Raw genomic sequence first — 20,875 nt, forward strand, 5'->3', positions numbered from 1 at the left:
AAACTATTACGCATATTTCATTGTGGTTTGGATTTGCATTCCCTGATGGCTAGTGATGTTGAGCATTTTTTCATATATGTGTTGGTCATCAAACGAGACTTTCTCAGACAGCAGTTAGTAATCCCAAGAGTACTGGCAAGAGAGATCGGTTGGAAGTCTCACCAGAAATAAGCATCCAGAGGAAGAGCACTGTTCAATCTGTGACTGAGACTCTCAATTTCCCAAGAGAGAACGGAAGTGGACAGGTAGAAGCTGCAAGAGAGACCCAACTGCAGCAGGGCGCTTGATCCTTGAAGCATCTTTATCCCAGAAGGCTATGACACTCTTTCCTTCCATCTAGAAATAGTGAGATTGGCTGCTGAAGAGAAAAAGCAGCATTTGGGAAGCCTTTTGACCCTGAAGACCTAACATTCTTTCCCCCCAACCCAAAACACTTAGGTTGCTGGGTAGACCAGAAAAAGGGACCCAGTTGCAACATGCAGCCTAATCCAGCAAGTTGTTTTGTTCCTCTGGGCCAGAAACTCTACTTCTTGATCAGGGATGCAGGGCAGGTAGAGATGCAAGGGTAGCAAAATGTGACCAGGTTAAAGGAGACCCAGTTAGAGCAAAACGACATTGCCTGGAAAACTATCTGCATGGAAACAGGACTCCTCTGGTGCACAGACACAATAGTAGCAGGTATATTGGCAAAATGGACCCAGCCACAACACACAGCCCAATCTGGGAAGTCTGTCTCCTTGAGCCTCCCTTGAGGATACACAAAGAACTTATGTACAGCATGCTGCATACCCCTTCCACTATCCACTGCATTAGGTGCTTGTGAATAGTACGTGTCTCTAAATGTTTTTGACAAATGCTGCCTGGGAGGTTACTACAGCACTGAGAATTCTGAGGCTGTAAAAAACATGCAAGCCTCTGAGCTGATCTCTCCCTCAGTGAACCACAAAGCTAGTCAAAACACACAACACAAGTCTGTGAAAGTCCGCATTTTCGGGGCCAGCACTGGGCTCATTTGGTTAATCCTCCGCCTGCGGTGCTGGCATCCCATATGGGCGCTGGGTTCTGGTCCCGGTTTCTCCTCTTCCAGTCCAGCTTTCTGCTGTGGCCCGGGAGGGCAGTGGAGGATGGGCCAAGTGCTTGGGCCCTGCACCCCATGGGAGACCAGGAGGAAGCACCTGGCTCCTGCCTTCGGATCGGCCATAGCGGCCATTTGGGGGGTAAACCAACAGAAGGAAGACCTTTCTCTCTGTCTCTCTCTCTCTCACTGTCTAACTCTGCCAAATAAATAAATAAAAAAAAGAAAGTCCACATTTTCTTCTCTGGCACCAGCAGGGTAAATCAGAAATGCAGGCTGCCATTTCTCTAGCCACAGTGGAATGACTGACAAGTAAGCAAAAATGTCACAAAGATCTCTTGCCAAAATGAGGAATTTAACAATAGTCATTGATCACCTGTAGGGTTGCTTGTGATTTAAATTATGTTATAAACTTTTATGAATTGTCTAAAATCTCTTCAGCAGAATGCATCAACCTTTACATTGTTTACATCATGGGTCAGAAAGATTGGGGTGATGTAGCAATGAACTCAGGAACCCCTGCAGCCATCTGCCTGGAAGAAGCAAAGACAACAGTCTCCTCACAGCCTCTAAGAGAAATTCAGACCTTCCCAATCCTTGATTTCAGCTCAGTGGTACTGGATTTGTAGTTCTGGCCTTCAGTGTTCTGAAACAGTACATTTATGTTGTTTTAAGCCACCAGGTTTGTGGTAATTTGTTACATCATCCTCAAAACATTAAGATAGATAAATGGATGGATAGATTGATAGGTAGGCAGGCAGGTAGATACACAGAAAAATAGGCATAGATACTGACCAGTATATACAGTAATTATGTTTTCTATTTGTATAACAACACGCCTATTTTCTCATGGCATTAAAAACTCTTCAAAAATATGTGAAAGCTGCATAAATTTATTTTATGGACAGTCAATGTCCGATTGGAAAATAAGGTTGTTTCAGACTTTCAAAAATAAATGGCATTTTAATATCACCTTTAAACATGTAGTTTTGTGAACATACAAGTATTTCTTTAGAATTAATGCCTAGAAGAGAAATTGTGGTGTCAAATAGACTTCATGTTTATGACTTTGAATGTGTATTGTTAAATTTCCATCAGGCAACATGCTATGATCTTAAAACCGCTTTTAGTAGTATATAACAGCACTTAGTTTCTTACAACAGTGTAAAACCTAATTAAATATTAAAAATAAATCTTTATTTTTTCCAAAATGCAAATGGATGCATTTTTCTTAATGCAAGAATAATGTAGGGGCTGGTGCTGTGGCAGAGTGGGTAAAAGCCACCGCCGGCAGTGCCGGAATCCCAAATAGGCACTGATTCGAGTCCTGGCTGCTCCACTTCCTGTGGCCTGGGAAAGCAGTAGAAGATGGCCCAAATCCTTGGGTCCCTGCACTGGCTCCTGGCTTCACATCAGCACAACTCTGACCATTGCAGCCATCTGAGAAGTGAACCAGAGGATGGAAGACTTCTCTCTTTCTCTGCCTCTGCCTCTCTGTAACTCTACCTTTCAAATAAATAAATAAATCATTTTTTAAAAGAAGAGTAATGTATACTGATTGAAAACATTCAGAAAATAAAGTATGAAGAGATAAAAAGAAATTATTATTCTAGAATTTTCTTTATATGCAAACATATGTAAGCATATATTATATGTACTGTCTAAGCATATATTATATAGTATATACACATCATTAGTATATGTTATAAGTATTTTAAAGCATATACTATATATAATATATATACTATGCATATTCATACTGTCTAAAAAAGAGCAAAGATATAAACAAAGGCAATGAAAACACACCAATGGAGATAAAGAGAGAAATTCCTTAGAAGAAAGCTAAAGATCTTAGAGGTCAACTAAATCTGAGGAGAGGGAGAGGGGGGGAGGGTGAGAGAGAAAGAGAAGAAATATACAGAAATATATACATAGTACAAACACAAATATATACAGGATACACACACATGTGTTTGTGTGTGTATGTACAAAGGCTATGATAAATGGAAGTATATTAGTCTTATTAGTATTAAGTAAGTAGTATTTTACTTATGACTAAGTTAAGGATTATGCCTAAGACTCAGAGAGATTCCAAAAAGGAGGAAAGATCTGAAAAAGCAAACAGGAACAATACCCTAGGGGAATACTGGATACATGAAACTAGTAAAAATTGATCTGTAGAATTAACAGAGATTAAAAATTAATAAATTGATCTATTCTTCATTTTATCCCATTCTCTAATTCATGAGAATTTTGTTTTCCATAGTCCATTCTCTTTCATTATTATTCAATTTCTATTCAATTCTTCAATATCTTGTATTCTATGTTTCATTCCAAATTCTGTTCCTTTATTTTCAATCCTGCTATTCCTAACTTTATAGTGCATATTTTATAGTCTCTTTATTTTATGTCATTGCATATTTGGTTCCATCCCACATTCCTTCCAACTTTCAATTTCCTTTAAAATTTTTATTTTATTCTATATTTCATTTCATTCCTTTTCTCATACAATTAATCTTTTATTCCATATGCCATTAAATATTTATTCATATTCCCCTTTGCATTCCATTTTATTACATTCCATTGAATTTCCATCTTATTCAGTTTTCCATTCCATATGGAAAATGGAGTTCGTTTCATTCCAGTTTCCACTGTAGTCAATCTACATTTTATTCCATTTCAAATGTTTCCCGTTCCATATTATTTAACATTTCAAATACCGTTCTATTCTATTTTGTGTTGTTCATTTATTTCCCTTTGTATCCAGTTCCATTTGCTAAAATACTTTTAATAGTGAGTTTCCAGAAAACAGTTTATCAATATTTTATCAAGAAATTATATATGTGCTTTGCCATATACCAAAAATTTTCACTTCTGGGAATTTATCCATGATAAGGATGAACTGAGGATACAGAAACATTTTAACAAGAAGAATGTGTGTTGTGGTAACATATTGGATGGTGAAAAGCTGGAAACAATATCAAGGTTGGCAATATAAGTATGTTTGAAAATGTAGCCATCCTACATAAATGGAATATTTCCTAGTTATAAAATGGCCTTCTATAAGTTTATCTATTGACATGGAAAGAATGTCTTCTGGATCCACAACACAGATTATAAAACAAAATGTAAGACTAAATCACTCCATTTTATAAAATAAAATGAAAACTACAAAATATGTACAAATGGCCATTCTGCCAAAATATATTTCAATGAGTTGTCTGTGCTTGTGTGGGGACTCAGATGCAGTTTTCTTACATTTGCTTTTCTTCTTTGAGTAGCAAGTCTACATGCAATGCTTTTGTGACAATGACTAAAAATAAGTGCCCAAACCTTAAAATTCAAGTTGGTATATTACAGCATATTTACAAAAATAGAAACTAGACAGCGGTTGCTAAGAATGGAGATTATGTCAAATAAATTAATGCTCATTCATCACTGGATTGCTATACATTCCATACAAATGTTGATGTATATTAAGCATCACCCTTAATTCCTGGAAGCCCCTGTTTATGCCTCAGAGCAAGAGGACAGGCAGGAAGAAATAATGTCTTCCTGGAAAATGTCTAAATCCCCTTTTGGTACCTGGGACCTTCAGGAGGCAACAGTGCTGGACATTTTGAGCTCAGTGTGAACCCCATCCTATATTTCTCCTTTTCACCGCTCTTCAACCCTTAAGCATATTGCAATCAGGTGATCCAGATATCAATAAGTGTCAACAGTATCAATTCCATGATCATCCTGAACATGGTGTCCTGACTTGACTCCATGAGGGAGAATATTAGGGAATATCTCTTGTTGACGAGTGTGGTATTTCTTTCAAGGGACTATCTGAACACTGGAATGGCAGTGACAATGCTGACTTTGGGTCACTTTCATTGTTTTTATAGAGGCATTTCTCCCCATCTCTCTCTCTCTCTCTCTCTCTCTCTCTCTCTCTCTCTCTCTCTCTCTTTCTCTCTCTCTCACACACACACACTCACACACAGAATTAGAGGATATTTTTAAATATTATGAAATTGACCCAGCCAAGAAAGACCCCATAGACCCTCTATGATGTCAGATGTAACTGGATTGAACTGCTCTGGGAGGATAAAAAGAGTTGCGTGATATCTAGCTCACCAATCACAAGCCAAGATTCAATCAGGATCCACTACCCTCCTTGCTCCTCAAACATGGCTCTAACCAGAAACAGTGTCCGTAGCAGTGTACCTCTGTTTTTGAGAATCTGACATTATGGTCACCCAGTCATATTGGGAGAAGGAGCAGCAGTTCTGAATCCATGCAGGATGAGGTTGCTAGAGGGCTTAAGGACAAGGCTGCCTCTGCCACTGCTGACACTGGTGAGGAAAGTAACCCGGAGCCTACTGCCTGGGATCTGCCCGCGTAAAATGCCCCAGCCCCATTGAGCTCCTTTCCCAGCGGAAGCTTCCTTCACTACAGCTTCGGTTTCCTCTGTTGTTGAGAGTCCTAAACTGCCTTTTTTTTTTTTAAAGATTTATTTATTTGAAAGAGTTACACAGAGAGAGAAGGAGAGGCAGAGAGAGAGAGGTCTTCCATCCACTGCTTCACTCCCCAGTTGGCTGCAACGGCCAGAGCTGCGCCAATCCAAAGCCAGGAGCCAGGAGCTTCTTCCGGGCCTCCCACACGAGTGCAGGGGCCCAAGCACTTGGGCCATCTTCTACTGCTTTCCCAGGCCACAGCAGAGAGCTGGATCGGAAGTGGAGCAGCCAGGTTTTGAACTGGCGCCCATATGGGATGCCGGCACTGCAGCCAGCAGCTTTACCCTACCCGCTACACCACAGCACCGGCCCCCTGAGCTGCCTTCTACAAACTGTATGTGGACATAGAGGCATGCAACCAGGCAGCAGAGCTGCCACGAGACAACCCACAGAGGTGTTTGTTCAGGAGACAAGCCACCCAGACCATGAACTCAGAGAAAAAAAACGTAGCAAGAAGCAGATTCACCAGGCAGAGCCTGTCCATAAAGGTAATAAGGCACTGGACTGGTATTTGAAATGAGGTCTTGTGATTCTAGGTTTGGTGTTTATTTCTCAAAGTAACTCTGTTCCTCAGGAGTCATGCATCTTCTGGATAAAATGCTTACACTCACAGTGTATCCAAACACGTCTCTATTATCATTCTTAGTTTTCATCAAATTTTGTACCGAGGAAAAAATTAATAGCAAATTATTGTAATGGCTTAAGACTATTTAAAAAATAGAGGCAAAATTCTGTAATATTTTTATAAGAAATTTCTAGTAATTATACAAATGTTTTAATATTGTATATAGCAATAACCTTAAGGAGATTAGATAGAGAAATAAAGCAAGATGTATGGTTGACTAAGTATTTGCTCAAGGAAGAAAATAATTCCTCCACAACGTGTATTTTTGAATAACACTAGCTCTGGGTAGCATCTGTTTTAATTAGAAATGTGCAGCTTATGGAGAGTTGCTCTACATCATCCATCTAATATTCAGAACTACAATGGATGCCAAATTGTTTTAGAATTTCCATGTTAGTTGGACAACTAAACGGTGACTATAAAAATTTGGATATCTAGGCCCATCAAATACTGTTTTCTAATAAAAAAAATTCACTGTCTTGGAGAATTCTTTTTAAACTCTTGATTTATTAGTACAGAGGCATGTTATGTTATGTATTTTAGTGAACTAGATTGGAGTGCCCATATTTGACATTTTTTGAATCATTCACTTTCAGAGGGAATATTAAATACAAAACACCAACTAACTAAATGTATTAGTTTCCTAATGCTGTTGTAACAAGATTGCTGCAAATTTAGTGACTTAAAACATTGCCAATTTGTTATCTTCCCATCTGAAGGTCAGAAGTATGAAGTGAGTGTCACTGAACTAGAGGGAACTGTTGGCAGGGCTGCATTCTTTCTGGAAGCTCTAAAGGAAAATCCTTTTCTTTGTCTTTGCCAGCTTCTAATTCTGCCTACATTTCTCTAATTTCAAAGCCAGTGTGTTCAACAACAAGTTGAGTGCTTCTCATGCTGCCAATTTCTCTGATTCTCTTGTGATTACATTGTGATTACATCCATAAAATCTAGGATAAGCTCTTCAATGCAAAGGATCTGATAAGCAAAATTCTATGTGTAACCATGATTCTCCTTGGCTTGTCACCTAACATATTCACAGTATCGGGACTTAGGATATAGATATGTTTGCATGAAATTTTTTTTGTCTACTATGTTGAACAAACTTCTTTCATGTAGTTGAGTCATGTACCAATGCCATCTCACTAGTCCAAGTGATCAATTTCAGTTCACAATTGATCATAATGAAAGGACTAAGAGTCAAAGGGAGCACATAAGCAAGTCTAGTACCTGCTAACACTAACCGATAGAATAAATAAAGGGGAGAGTGATCCAACATGGGAAGTGAGATACTCAGCAGACTCCTAGAATGGCAGATGTCCTAAATAGCACTCTGGCCTCAGAATCAGCCCTAAAGGCATTCCGATCTGGCTGAAAAGCCCATCAGAGTATTTCAGGCATGGAAAGCCAAGACACTCTGGCAAAAGATCTCTGTGAGTGAGATCTCAGTGGAAAGAACAGGTCTTCAAAGAAGGAGGTACCTTTCTCTGAAGGGAGGAGAGAACCTCCACTTTGACTATGACCTTGTCTAAACAAGATAAGAGTCGGAGAACTCAAGGGGCTTCCATAGCCTTGGAAACTCATGACTGGAGCATAGGGGGATTGCTGATGCCATAGACAGGAGTGTCAATTGGTAAAGTCAACAACAGGAGTCACTGTGCACTTACTCCTCATGTAGGATCTCTGTCCTTAATGTGCTGTGCATTGAGATTTAATGCTATAACGAGTACTCAAACAATATATTTCACTTTGTGTTTCTATGGGTGTGCAAACTGTTGAAATCTTTACTTAATGCATACTAAACTGATCCTCTGGAAAAAAAAAAAAAAAGAAAAGAAACTATCAACTCCCAACTTGACTCTCACTGGGATTAAACATGACAATAGGTCTGATCTGATTTCATCATCATTTAAAAAAATCATCCATTATTTTTCACTTTATGTTTCTGTGTGGGAGCAAACTGTTGAAATCCTTACTTAATGTATACTAAGCTGATCTTCTGTATATTAAGATAATCGAAAATGAATCTTGATGTGAATGGAAGGGGAGAGGGAGTGGGAAAGGGGAGGGTTGTGGGTGGGAGGGACGGTATGGGGGGGAAGCCATAGTAATCCATTATTCGTACTTTGGAAACTTATATTCATTAAATAAAAGTTAAAAAAAAAGAATGCTTAAATAATACATTTTTATTATGAAATTTGTGGAGATCAACAAAATATCTAAGACTTTTAAGTACCCTTCCTATCTTGTGCACAATATTTGACTATAAAATAAATAATTTCTGCTTTTAATTAAAAGGAAGCTTATTAAAATTATAACATAGTAATCAAAAATACATTTCTTTCTCAAATCAATAAAGGAACAAAAATGGCTGGTGAGATGATGGATATATTAATATGCTTGATCTCATCATTCCATATTATACAAATATATAAAACATCACATTGTGTTCTATAAATATAATTATTTGTTAAGTAAAATAACAAAAGGAAAGGGGAAAAGTCGAGTAAGCTTAACTCAGAAGAATAAAGGGTTAGTAGCACTTCCAGGAGATTGAATTTAAAGGGCCAGAATTCTAATTTAAAGTGTAATCATGGGAAAGTATAGACAGCAATTATTTAAATGGTCAGAAATGTCTCAAAGCAATCTGCTATCTTTGAAAAGACTATCCTGTGTGTCTGAATATATGGTACAAAGTCTACATAGTTTTAACTTTTATCTTTATAACCCACAAAAAGCACAAAAGAAACAGCATGTTCTCAGGATTTTTGGAGGTCTAGACAACCCTAGAGTTTACCTTAGTACCTATTTCATTTGGTTAAATAAGGGATGGACTGAGAAGCCCAGTTTTGAAAGGGGAAGTAGAAAGCAACGAAAATATACAAACATTTCCCTATTATTTCCTTCATGAGTTATCTTTTTATGAAAAATAATTATTTTCTAACTATAGACCTGGACAATGAAAAAGACTTTCCTTTCCTTCCTGAAAGGAAAAGCCAGAGGCCACACTGAGTTTGCCAAGAACTAGCTCATTTTGACATAAACTGGAGCAGGTACTGTGATCACAATTTGGATTAAGGTGTCGTCAAGGTGGGACCAGTAGCTCTTCGGGTGTTCAGATACCTAAATCAGCCTGGAAATACTGGCTACCCTGGGTTTGGGCATGGTTTGCCAAGTTCCCTCTTTGCTGTTTTATGGGGGAAAAGTTTTGAAATAGACCTTTTGTTCACAGTATGCATATTCAATTAGATTTTGAAGAACCTAGTATTTTCAGATTTGACATTCATATTTCCAGCTACCTGCTTGTCTAACAAGCATACAATTTGAGGGCTTGTGTTGTGGCACAGGGTGTTAAGTTGCTGCTTGTGGTACCCAAATCTCATACCACAGAGTCCCACTAAATTTTAAAATCTGTCAAATCCCATTCACTTCCCTTCTTCCACAGAAGTACTGTGATTTTTTAAAAGATTTATTTATTTGAAAGGCAGAGTTACTGAGAGAGAGGAAGAGAGAGACAGAGAGACAGAGAGAGAGAGACAGAGACTGAGAGAGAATATCTTCCATGTGCTGATTCACCAAATGGCTGCAACCACCTGGGCTGTGGCAGGCCAAAACCTGGAACCTGGATCTGCATCTGGGTCTTCCCCTATCGAAACGCCATGGTGCCATGTTTTTTGTATCTTTTAATAACAAAGACACCACCAGGGCCCAGGGCAGTCACCCCACCTCACTCCTCCCCACATACCCACAGGTCATAAGGGAAGACTAATACGTTCGCCAGGAGCCCATGGAACTGCTCCTCCCTCCACCCATGGAAATCCCGAGCTGCATGTAGGGGTAGGGGGCGGAATCCTGGAACCCCGATTTAAACCTGCGTGGGAATTGGCCCTTTTCTTATAGGTCATATTTTGCACACATGGGTCAACCAGCTTTATGAAGAACCACATAACTTTATTGTAAACAAGGTGCAAACCAAAGGGAGGAAACAGGTGAACGTGTGGAACGCACAACACGCCCGTCAGGTCCCGGGGCGTCACCCCGTGGCAGTGGGACAGTCTCACCCACCCCGGCCCAGCGCGAGCTGGTGGAGGTACTGCGCCATGCTGGCGTCCGGGCCCCATCCTGCGCAGGTTGGTCAGGGCTCACCCAGCTCCTTGATGTGCTGCACCTGCTGCTGCAGACGCTCGGTCTCCAGGTCTCCAGCAAGTGGCAGAGGTGGGCGTCCTCCCTGGCGGCGGCCGGCTGGTGCAGCTCCAGCAGGCTCTGGTTGACGCTCTTGGCCAGGTAGAAGGCGCTCTCCAGGGCCCGGAGGCCACCCTCCCAGTCGCTGTTCTCAGGCTCGGGGATGGGGCGGAGGAGGATGCGGCCCCCGCGCTGGTTCTGCAACCTCATCATCATCTCTGCGCGCTCCCTCGGTCCCTGAGCGCCGCAGGAAGTCGTCGGCCAAGCCCGTCAGCGCCACGTCGTCGCCGGAGAAGTAGAAGGCCATGGACTGGGCCACGTAGGAGGTGTAGAGCCACAGGTGGATGTGGCTGGGGACGGCGGCCTCGCGGTCGCGCTGGTAGTTTTGCTTCATGTTAGAGGGCTCGGCGGCCATGGCGGGTGATGGCACTGGCAGCAGGGGCTGCGGTTTCAAGGCAGCGAAGGCAGCGTGTTTAGGCGGGCCAAGCAGCAGACAGAAGATTATGTACAGTCTGTGTTGAGAGAGAGGGTTTCTGGGTGCCTTCAGGGTCTTCAGACCGAGGGCCTTCTGAGGGCAGACTTCCGGTTGGTTGAGGAGAGCTTCCAACTGATGGGGCAAGCTTCTGATTGATATGTGTTGGGGGGTGGTGTTCGAAGGCAGGCAAATATGGCTGCGTCAGAACTGAACGTACGTAGAGGAGGCCGTTACTGGGGTGTGGTATGGGATGACTGAGGTCAGGGCTCAAAAAATCATTGGTCAGATTCAGAAAGTCATTGACAAGGATCGCAGGAGACACTACAGCGTCTGGCCTTTACTGAACTTCTATTTTGCAGGCACACTTCTAGTGTCTAAAAACACGTTCATGACTGGACAGTACGAGAGGAAGTGGGTACTGACACCCATTTAAAGAGCTATTACAGGGGCCACAGGTTGGGCCACACCCTGCAGCTCTGGAATCCCATTTGAGCACCCGTTTGAGTCCCGGCTGCTCCATTTCAGATCCAACTCCTTGCTAATGAGTGGGAAGGGAAAGCAATGGATAATGGCCCAACTGCTTGGGCCCCTGCCCCTACGTGGGAGAACAAGAAGTTCCTGGCTTCTGCCTGGCCCAGACCCAGTGGTTGCCACTATCTGGGGAGTGAACCAGAAAATGGAATCAATCTCTCTCTCTCTCTCTCTCTCTCTCTCTCTCCTTTCCTGCTCTATAACTCTGCTTTCTAAAATTCATTACAGGGAAGGGGTGGGACGCTGTGGTATAATGACTTACCAGAAAAAAAGGTTCTCAAAACAAAGCTAAAGAGACATAGTCTTCTAGAGTTCCACATCACTGTCAGAAAATACAGATCACAATAATGTATTATATACTGTATAAAGACCTGGAGGAGAGGACCTGCAAGTCTCCAAACATGGAGGAAGCACGGAAGGATGGGATGCTGATTATCTGATTTGACCAGCTTGAGCTGTATGTGTACATTGAAATACTGCCCTGTGTCCCATGAAGATGTACAAGTATTACGTGTTCACTGAAAATTAAAAAAAAAAATTCCCTAATGAAGTGAGATGTTACCAGTATTAAATTAGATGATGCATATAAGTTGACACTAATATTGCACTTAGCTCATTGATTGCCATCAATATGTGGATGCTATTTTTAGATTTGCCTGTTCCTTAAAAATTATCTAGTAATTATGTAAAAAGTAAATTTAATGTTTTTTTTTTCTCTCTCTCTTCTAGTTAGCCTGGTGAACTTTTTCCCCCAGGGTCGTTCCCTCTAGTCTCCTCTTTCCGCTTGCCTGCTGGTGTCTCAGGCTATTGAGGTTCAGCTCACCTCGCGTTCCAGCGCTGGTGTGTTGAGTCTGCCGCTGGTGTCCCGAACTGTGGGCTCCCACACTCTCCACGCAGGTTCACTGTGAATCACTCGTTCCAGAAGAGTTTCTTCTGCTGTTTCCTCCCCTACTCTTCCTTGAACCTGCAGTATCTCCACTTTTGTTACACTGTCTCTCCCCGGACTATCAGTGTGCTCCCTTCCTATTCTGCAATCTTGCCTGAAAAACCCACGGCCAACATCCTATTGAATGGGGAAAAGTTGGAAGCATTTCCACTGAGATCTGGTACCAGACAGGGATGCCCACTCTCACCACTGCTATTCAATATAATTCTGGAAGTTCTAGCCAGAGCTATTAGGCAAGAAAAAGAAATTAAAGGGATACAAATTGGGAAGGAAGAACTCAAACTATCCCTCTTTGCAGACGATATGATTCTTTATTTAGGGGACCCAAAGAACTCTATAAGAGATTATTGGAACTCATAGAAGATTTTGGCAAAGTAGCAGGGTATAAAATCAATGCACAAAAATCAACAGCCTTTGTATACACAGGCAATGCCATGGCTGAGGAAGAACTTCTAAGATCAATCCCATTCACAATAGCTACAAAAACAATCAAATACCTTGGAATAAACTTAACCAAGGACGTTAAGGATCTCTACGATGAAAATTACAAAACCTTAAAGAAAGAAATAGAAGAGGATACCAAGAAAGGGAAAAATCTTCCACGCTCATGGATTGGAAGAATCAATATCATCAAAATGTCCATTCTCCCAAAAGCAATTTATAAATTCAATGCAATACCAATCAAGATACCGAAGACCTTCTTCTCAGATCTGGAAAAAATGATGCTGAAATTCATATGGAGACACAGGAGACCTCGAATAGCTAAAGCAATCTTGTACAACAAAAACAAAGCTGGAATCATCACAATACCAGATTTCAGGACATACTACAGGGCAGTTGTAACCAAAACAGCATGGTACTGGTACAGAAACAGATGGATAGACCAATGGAACAGAATTGAAACACCAGAAATCAATCCAAACATCTACAGCCAACTCATATTTGATCAAGGATCCAAAACCAATCCCTGGAGTAAGGACAGTCTATTCAATAAATGGTGCTGGGAAAATTGGATTTCCACGTGCAGAATCATGAAGCAAGACCCCTACCTTACACCTTACACAAAAATTCACTCAACATGGATTAAAGACTTAAATCTATGACCTGACACCATCAAATTATTAGAGAGCATTGGAAAAACCCTGCAAGATATAGGTACCGGCAATGACTTCTTGGAAAACATCCCAGAAGCACAGGCAGTCAAAGCCAAAATTAACATTTGGGATTGCATCAAATTGAGAAGTTTCTGTACTTCAAAAGAAACAGTCAGGAAAATGAAGAGGCAACCAACAGAATGGGAAAATATATTTGCAAACTATGCAACTGATAAAGGGTTGATAACCAGAATCTACAAAGAAATCAAGAAACTCCACAACATCAAAACAAACAAACACTTAAGAGATGGGCCAAGGACCTCAATAGATATTTTTCAAAAGAGGAAATCCAAATGGCCAACAGGCACATGAAAAAATGTTCAAGATCACTAGCAATCAGGAAATGCAAATCAAAACCACAATGAGGTTTCACCTCACCCCAGTTAGAATGGCTCACATTCAGAAATCTACCAACAATAGATGCTGGAGAGGATGTGGGGAAAAAGGGACACTAACCCACTGTTGGTGGGAATGCAAACTGGTCAAGCCACTATGGAAGTCAGTCTGGAGATTCCTCAGAAACCTGAAGATAACCCTACCATTCAACCCAGCCATACCACTCCTTGGAATTTACCCAAAGCAAATTAAATTGGCAAACAAACTAGCTGTCTGCACATTAATGTTTATTGCAGCTCAATTCACAATAGCTAAGACCTGGAACCAACCAAAATGCCCATCAACAGTAGACTGGATAAAGAAATTATGGGACATGTACTCTATAGAATACTATACAGCAGTCAAAAACAATGAAACTCGGTCATTTGCAACAAGGTGGAGGAATTTGGGAAACATCATGCTGAGTGAATTAAGCCAGTCCCAAAGGGACAAATATCATATGTTCTCCCTGATCGGCAACAACTAACTGAGCACCAAAGGGGAAACTTGTTGAAGTGAAATGGACACTATGAGAAACAGTGACTTGATCAGCTCTTGTCCTGACTGTTAATGTACAATATAATACTTTATCCATTTTAGTATTTTTTTTGTTCTAGTACCATTGGTTGAACTCTGTAATTAACACACAATTATTCTTAAGTGTTTAAATTTTAACTGAAAAGTGATCCCTGTTAGGAATTTGGAAAACATTATGCTGAGTGAAATAAGCCAATCCCAAAGGGACAAATACCACTTGTTCTCCCTGATAGGTGACAACTAACTGAGCACCAAAAAGGAAACCTGTTAAAGTGAAATAAACACTATGAGAAACGGTGACTTGATCAGCCCTCACCCTGACTATTGATGAGCAACTTAATATGTTATCCCTCTTAGTATTTTTTTTGTATGTTCTACTTAATACTTTTGGTTGAATTCTGTATTCAATACACAATTACTCTTAAGTGCTGAAACTTAACTGAAAAGTGATCGCTGCCAAATATAAGAGTGGGAATAAGAGAGGGAAGAGATGTGCAATTCGGGACATGCTGAAGCTGACTTACCTCAAACGGTAGAGTTAGAAACATACCAGGGGATTCCAATTCAATCCCATCAAGGTGGCATGTACCAATGCCATCTCTCACTAGTCCCAGTGATCAATTTCTGTTCACAATTGATCATAATGATAGGACTAAGAACCAAAGGGATCACATAAACAAGAATAGTGTCTGCAAATACTAACTGACAGAATAAAAAAGGGAGAGAACGATCCAACATGGGAAGTGAGATACACAGCAGACCCATAGAATGGCAGATGTCCTAAACAGCACTTTGGCCTCAGAATCAGCCCTTAAGGCATTTGGATCCGGCTGAAAATCCCATGAAAGTATTTCAGGCATGGAAATCCAAGACACTCTGGGGGAAAAAAAAAAAAAAACCTAAATGAAAGAACTCCACGAGTGAGATCCCAGTGGAAAGAACGGGTCATCAAAGAAGGAGGTACATTTCTCTGAAGGGAGGAGAGAACTTCCACTTTGACCATGGCCTTGTCTAAATATGATCAGAGTCAGTGAACTCAGGGGGCTTCCATAGCCTTGGCAGCTCATGACAAGAGCCCAGGGTGATTACTGATGCCATAAACAAGAGTGTCAATTTGTTAAGTCAACAACAGCAGTCACTGTGCACTTACTCCTCATGTAGGATCTTTGTCCTTAGTGTGCTGTACGTTGAGATTTAATGCTATAACTAGTACTCAAACAGTATTTTTCACTTTATGTTTCTGTGTGGGAGCAAACTGTTGAAATCTTTACTTAATGTATGCTAAACTGATCTTCTGTATATAAAGAGAATCGAAAATGAATCTTGATGTAAATGGAAGGGGAGAGGGAGTGGGAAAGGGGAGGGTTGCGGGTGGGAGGGATGTTATGGGGGGGAAGCCATTGTAACCCATAAGCTGTACTTTGGAAATTTATATTCATTAAATGAAAGTTAAAAAAAAAAAAGAAAACAAAGAGAAGTGTTCCTCAACAGTCTATATGAAGGTTGATCTATGTTGTTACTTCTTGGAGGTGATTTTGTTTTCCACCCTTCCTCTTTCCCCTTCCTCCCCCTTCTTTCCTTTTAGCAACTTAATTGTCTTTGAAGAAGAATCCAAGGATGATACATCTTTTGTGAGCTCTTAGACATAACTATTACTTATGTGGCATAATAATATCCTCCTTTTAAAACACTAAAAGGAAGCGATTCTTGAGAACAAGTTTTACTATTAAGTTTCATGGTAAAATTCTTTGGGGACAGAGGTCCTGCATAGGAAATTAATACACAGTGACTCTTGTTGTTTATTTATTTATTTATTTATTTTGGCCCTGAAAAGGGCCTTTGGGTGGGGGTCTTGGGCTGTGGGGAGCTCAGCTGCTGAAGCCGTAGAGCGTGCGGCCCTGGCACTTGAGCGTGTAGACCATATCCATGGCCATGACCGTCTTGCACTTGGCATGCTCCGTGTAGGTGACTGCATCGTGGATGACATTCTCCAAGAAGACCTTGAGCACGCCGTGGGTCTCCTTGTAGATGATCCCTGAGATGCACTTGATGCCGCCACGCCGGGCCAGGTGGCAGATGGCGGGCTTGGTGATGCCCTGGATGTTGTCTCGCAGCACCTTGCAGTGGCGCTTGGCACCGCCCTTGCCTAGGCCCTTCCCACCCTTGCTGCGTCCAGACATGTCGAAAGCTTCCTACACTCAGCTAGAAAGTGGTCTCTTGTTGTTTATTTCATAATGACCACTCCTATGTATGACATGAGTAATCACCTAAGGCTCTTGACATGAGCTGTCTCAGCTATGGAAGCTTTCTGAATCCACTAGCTCAACAAGGCAGTAAGCAAAGTGGAAGTTCTCTCCTCTTTTCAGAGAAAAATACATCCTTCTTTGGTGGCCCCTTCTTTCCATTGGGATCTTACCCAGAGGGGTCCTTTATGTAAGACATCTTTTGCCAGAGTGTGCTGGCTTTCCATGCCTGTTATGGCCCCCCTGGGCTTTCCAGCCAGACTGGAGTGACTTAAGTGCTGATTCTGAGGTCAGAGTGCTACTTAAAGTGATTGTCATTCTGTGAGTCTACTGTATTGACTGTTTCCCATGTTGGAGTCTTCTGTCCTTTTTAATTCTGTTTATTATTGTTTCCATACACTCGGTCCTATTTGATCACTTGATCCTGTCTTACATTGTGTATTGTCAAGTCTCCCCTGCCCAGCACATTGCATCACATCTCGTCTCCTCTGCCACATGTCATACCATGTCACCTCTGCATCCCACAAAGCATCTTGTCTTCTCAACTCCACCTCACATCATTTCTCTCAATGTGCTCACCACATCCAGTCTCATCTCTTCCATGACCCATGTCTTGTCCCTTCTCTCCTGTGCCCACCATGTACCATCCAGTCTGATTTCTTCAGCCCCACGTGGCACCTCACATCTCCTCTGATCTGCCACGTCTCATCTCCTCTGCCTTGCCCATCAAATCACATCTCCTCCACCCTAAGTCATGACATACCTCCTAGCCTGTGCCTACAACAGCCCATCTTGTCTCCATGGCCCACAGTGTTCTGATCATTCTCCTGTCCTGTGCTCACCATGTCCTATTCTGTGTCTGTGATCCTGCACAGCACATCACACCTCCTCTGCCCCACATGTCACATCTAATGTCCTCAGTGCCCTACCACTCCTCCACCTCCCCTCACATCTCCTATCCTCTGCCCACAGCACCCACTCATATTAGAAGGAGCAAAAGTTGTCCTCCTCCCCATTTACATCTCCTGTCAATGAGCCCTGCCTCCACCACCACTAGGTCTTCTGTCTTGGACTCCCCTTCCTCTTACCATGTTTTATTTTGCATGATCTCCAACTCATGCCAATCATCTCTAGAGTTGGGAACACTTTCATGCTTGAGTTGCTGGCTCTGAGTCTTGTCCCTCTCTTGGAGAATATGCTTAAATACACTGTAAATCCACGCCTTTACAATCTGTGTCGTGACCCTCTTGCCCCTCCAAGACTCAAACAAGGAACTCATGTCCACCCACTGGGCTGGATCAGCTGCCTGCCTGTCATTACCAGTGATGTTCCCATGACTTCTGGTAGACAGTAACCAATATTATGTGCAATATCATGTCCTCCATCCCCCAAGACTCCACCGCTCAGCATTTACACACTGTTGGCCCTTGATTCCAAGGCCCCTGCTTCCTCAAAAAGGTCTATATTGACGCCTGAGCTTAGGTTTCCCTTTTCCACCTTGTCTTTTATACAATGACATTTTAATGAATAAAGTCTAAAAGTTCCATTTTTTAAAATATAAAATACTTTTATTGAGGCACCCAAATATAATTTTAAGTCATAATCATAGGGGTAAAAAAAAAAGTAGCATGCTATGTGACTTTTGAGAATGGGAATAAAATAAGAGCATATGTCAGCAAACATTTGTTGCCTCTATTTGAAATGAAGTTCTCACTATGAAATTTCCATTTAGACACTTCATATCTGGCAAATCACTTAGCATGGATAGTTTTCAATTTGGATAGGAAAAAGGGAAGAATTAGACCAAGGTTTCTGGAGAAAAAGAGGGATGATGGAGAAACAGAAGGGGCAAGAAGAGGTTCAAGATACCTTCCCAAGAAAATATCAAGTTTTAGAGGAGTACAGTATTTATGTGTTGGAAACAGACTCCTGGGGTTTGCAGCCACCAGGGGAAGGAGCAGAGTGAGTGATTTAAGGTTAATGATTAATATTGGAAAATGAGAAGATATGTGAAAGAATACTTTAATGGATAAATCTGATTTTGAAAATAGTTGCAGTTGATATTGTGAGCAGATGTGTGTGTATGTGTGTGTATACATGTTTGCATAGAATTGGATGGTCACACACCATACTGTGAACAGGGTATCTATTTCTGCATTCTCCATTTTTCTTCCCTGAGTATATCTCATCTTCTTGATAAGACACAATTATCTGATTTTTCAAAAAAGTTATGTTGCAGAGATGTGGTAGAAGACCACGGTACAGTGAGTGAATGGAACAAAAAATATATAAACAAAAGCATTAATTAAAAGGAACTCCCCTCCACCCTTCCCCATATTTCTCATTTCTTCTATTATAGGTTATAGCTGGCAGTTGGAAGGGAAGATCCAGGACATAGGCAGGGGCTTCTTTTTCTACTTTTGCTACAATCTCTGCAAAAATTAGTGTTGAAAATATATGTGCTATTAGCTGTGTTAGAGAGACAGAGACATGTAAGTATATGTGTTATTTTATATTAGCAAGAAACATAAAACAATACAGGGAGAATGCATTATGTTTGCTCAAAATGATAGTATGAATCTTGGGATTTGTGCTGAAGTAGGTGTCATAGTAGATAGTTATGTTGTGGTGAAGGCAGATTGCCTTTTATGGAAATGTCAGATATTGGACTTGTTTCTTTCTGAAGTCTAAATATTAAACTTAGAGGGACCTTATAGAGAGTCTCCTTTCTGAATACCAGTAAAAACAATATTTTCCAATCTAAAATATGAGAAGCAACTGTAGAGTGCTGGAAGATTCCAAAGGAAAGGGAGTGTACAACCACACATTTGAACAAAATGTGCTGTATGTTTTGACATACTTGGAGAGATAGGAAGTATCAAAATGGTTAAACTTGTGTAAAGGGAGGTGAGAAAACAAGGAAAGAATCATTATGGAAGGCTGTGGTTGGCACGTGGAGGACCAGATGGATAATAGGAATGATGCTGGAGAGAGTAGAGAGAAGCTGAAGAAAGAAACACAACAAAAAATGTAAGGTTAGGAAATAAATGAGGAGAACTTGGAGTTCTTGTTCAGCATCTTGAATACAAGTTGACTACTTCTTGATGTACTCTAATTCTTCTAGCATACTTGAGACAGTTTCTTGTGTCCACTTCTAGAGATTCCTGTGAGAGTCTGTTTAAGATTCTCAATCAGAATGGGTTTCCATTCAGAATAAGTATGATATGCTTTGAGAATACAAGCCAGGATTGGATGCCTTGAGGTTTGCTGGCTGTTTTCATCATAAGAAAGACTGTAAAAGATGCTTTTCATATTGGTTCAAGACCAATATTTTGATGTATTTCCAAAGAACTTTATTTGAAGACTGTGAAAGGGATAAGAAGACATGTTAGAAGGGAAGAAAATTTTAACTCAGTAGTTATAAGCATGATTATGCTTTCACAAATAAGTTCTTTGTGGAACTTAGGATGTCTGGTTATATTAGATTTGAGCTGCTGAGTGTTCATGTGGAATACATATAAGGAATTACATCACTTTCTGTGACTACTATAAAATTACACAAATTAGGTAGTTTAAAACAAGAGTTACTTATGTCAACTCTGAAGGTCATGAGTCTCAATCAAGGTATAAGTAGGGTTGTGCTTCCTTCAGATGCTATGGAGAAAATCTGTGCCTTGCCTCCTTGACTTTCTGGGGATATCTTGCATTCCTTGGCTTATTATCTTACACTGTTCTGAACAACTTTGCCAATGAAGTGAATTCTCTCATCCCTGAAGAAGAAATCAGAGATACCCCGAGTAGGAAGACTCTCTTGAAAAGTATTTTAGTTTCTATCATCAAAATAGGATGGCTTTCAGTCATCGAGAAAATAGGCACAAAGTGGACAATAAATAATGAAAAACACACTGGTTTTATCCCAAGGAATGATTTCCGGTAGAGATTCAGGAACATTCATCCCACTCAGAAAAGCATTGAGATTTAAACAAAATGCATGCTTTTCCCAGAAAAATGTCAGGATTATTAACTTCATTCAGAAATGCAAAAATGGAAGACAGAGAAACAGAAGAGTATGGAAATAGGGGAAAATAAAATCAAGTCCCTACTGTACTAAAATTGAGAAATGTTTAGAATACAAATAAGCAGTTATGACTCCCCATGATGGGTCCCAACTTTTCTAGCCAGAAAAGGACACAGAGTCTTGGGGAACAAGTGTTTGTCACAGAAGTTAAAATA

At 40.8% G+C, this 20,875-nt stretch overlaps 1 protein-coding gene across 1 annotated transcript; it reads right to left on the reverse strand.

Annotated features, from left to right (window-relative positions):
- Nucleotides 1–16,267: 16,267 nt before the first annotated feature.
- Nucleotides 16,268–16,579, reverse strand: LOC100340438 (histone H4-like). Its single transcript, XM_002720012.4, has one exon. It carries the CDS (start codon nt 16,577–16,579, stop codon nt 16,268–16,270), a length of 312 nt encoding a protein of 103 aa, XP_002720058.1.
- Nucleotides 16,580–20,875: the final 4,296 nt, after the last annotated feature.

Source organism: Oryctolagus cuniculus, chromosome X (assembly GCF_051225735.1).
Source record: "Oryctolagus cuniculus isolate XC-2025 breed Fujian yellow rabbit chromosome X, ASM5122573v1, whole genome shotgun sequence".
Classification (NCBI taxonomy): Eukaryota; Metazoa; Chordata; class Mammalia; order Lagomorpha; family Leporidae; genus Oryctolagus; species Oryctolagus cuniculus.

Bases quoted from the DNA above. Each gene is read 5' to 3' on its own strand.
- LOC100340438 (XM_002720012.4), bottom strand. From the start codon at position 16,579: ATGTCTGGACGCAGCAAGGGTGGGAAGGGCCTAGGCAAGGGCGGTGCC.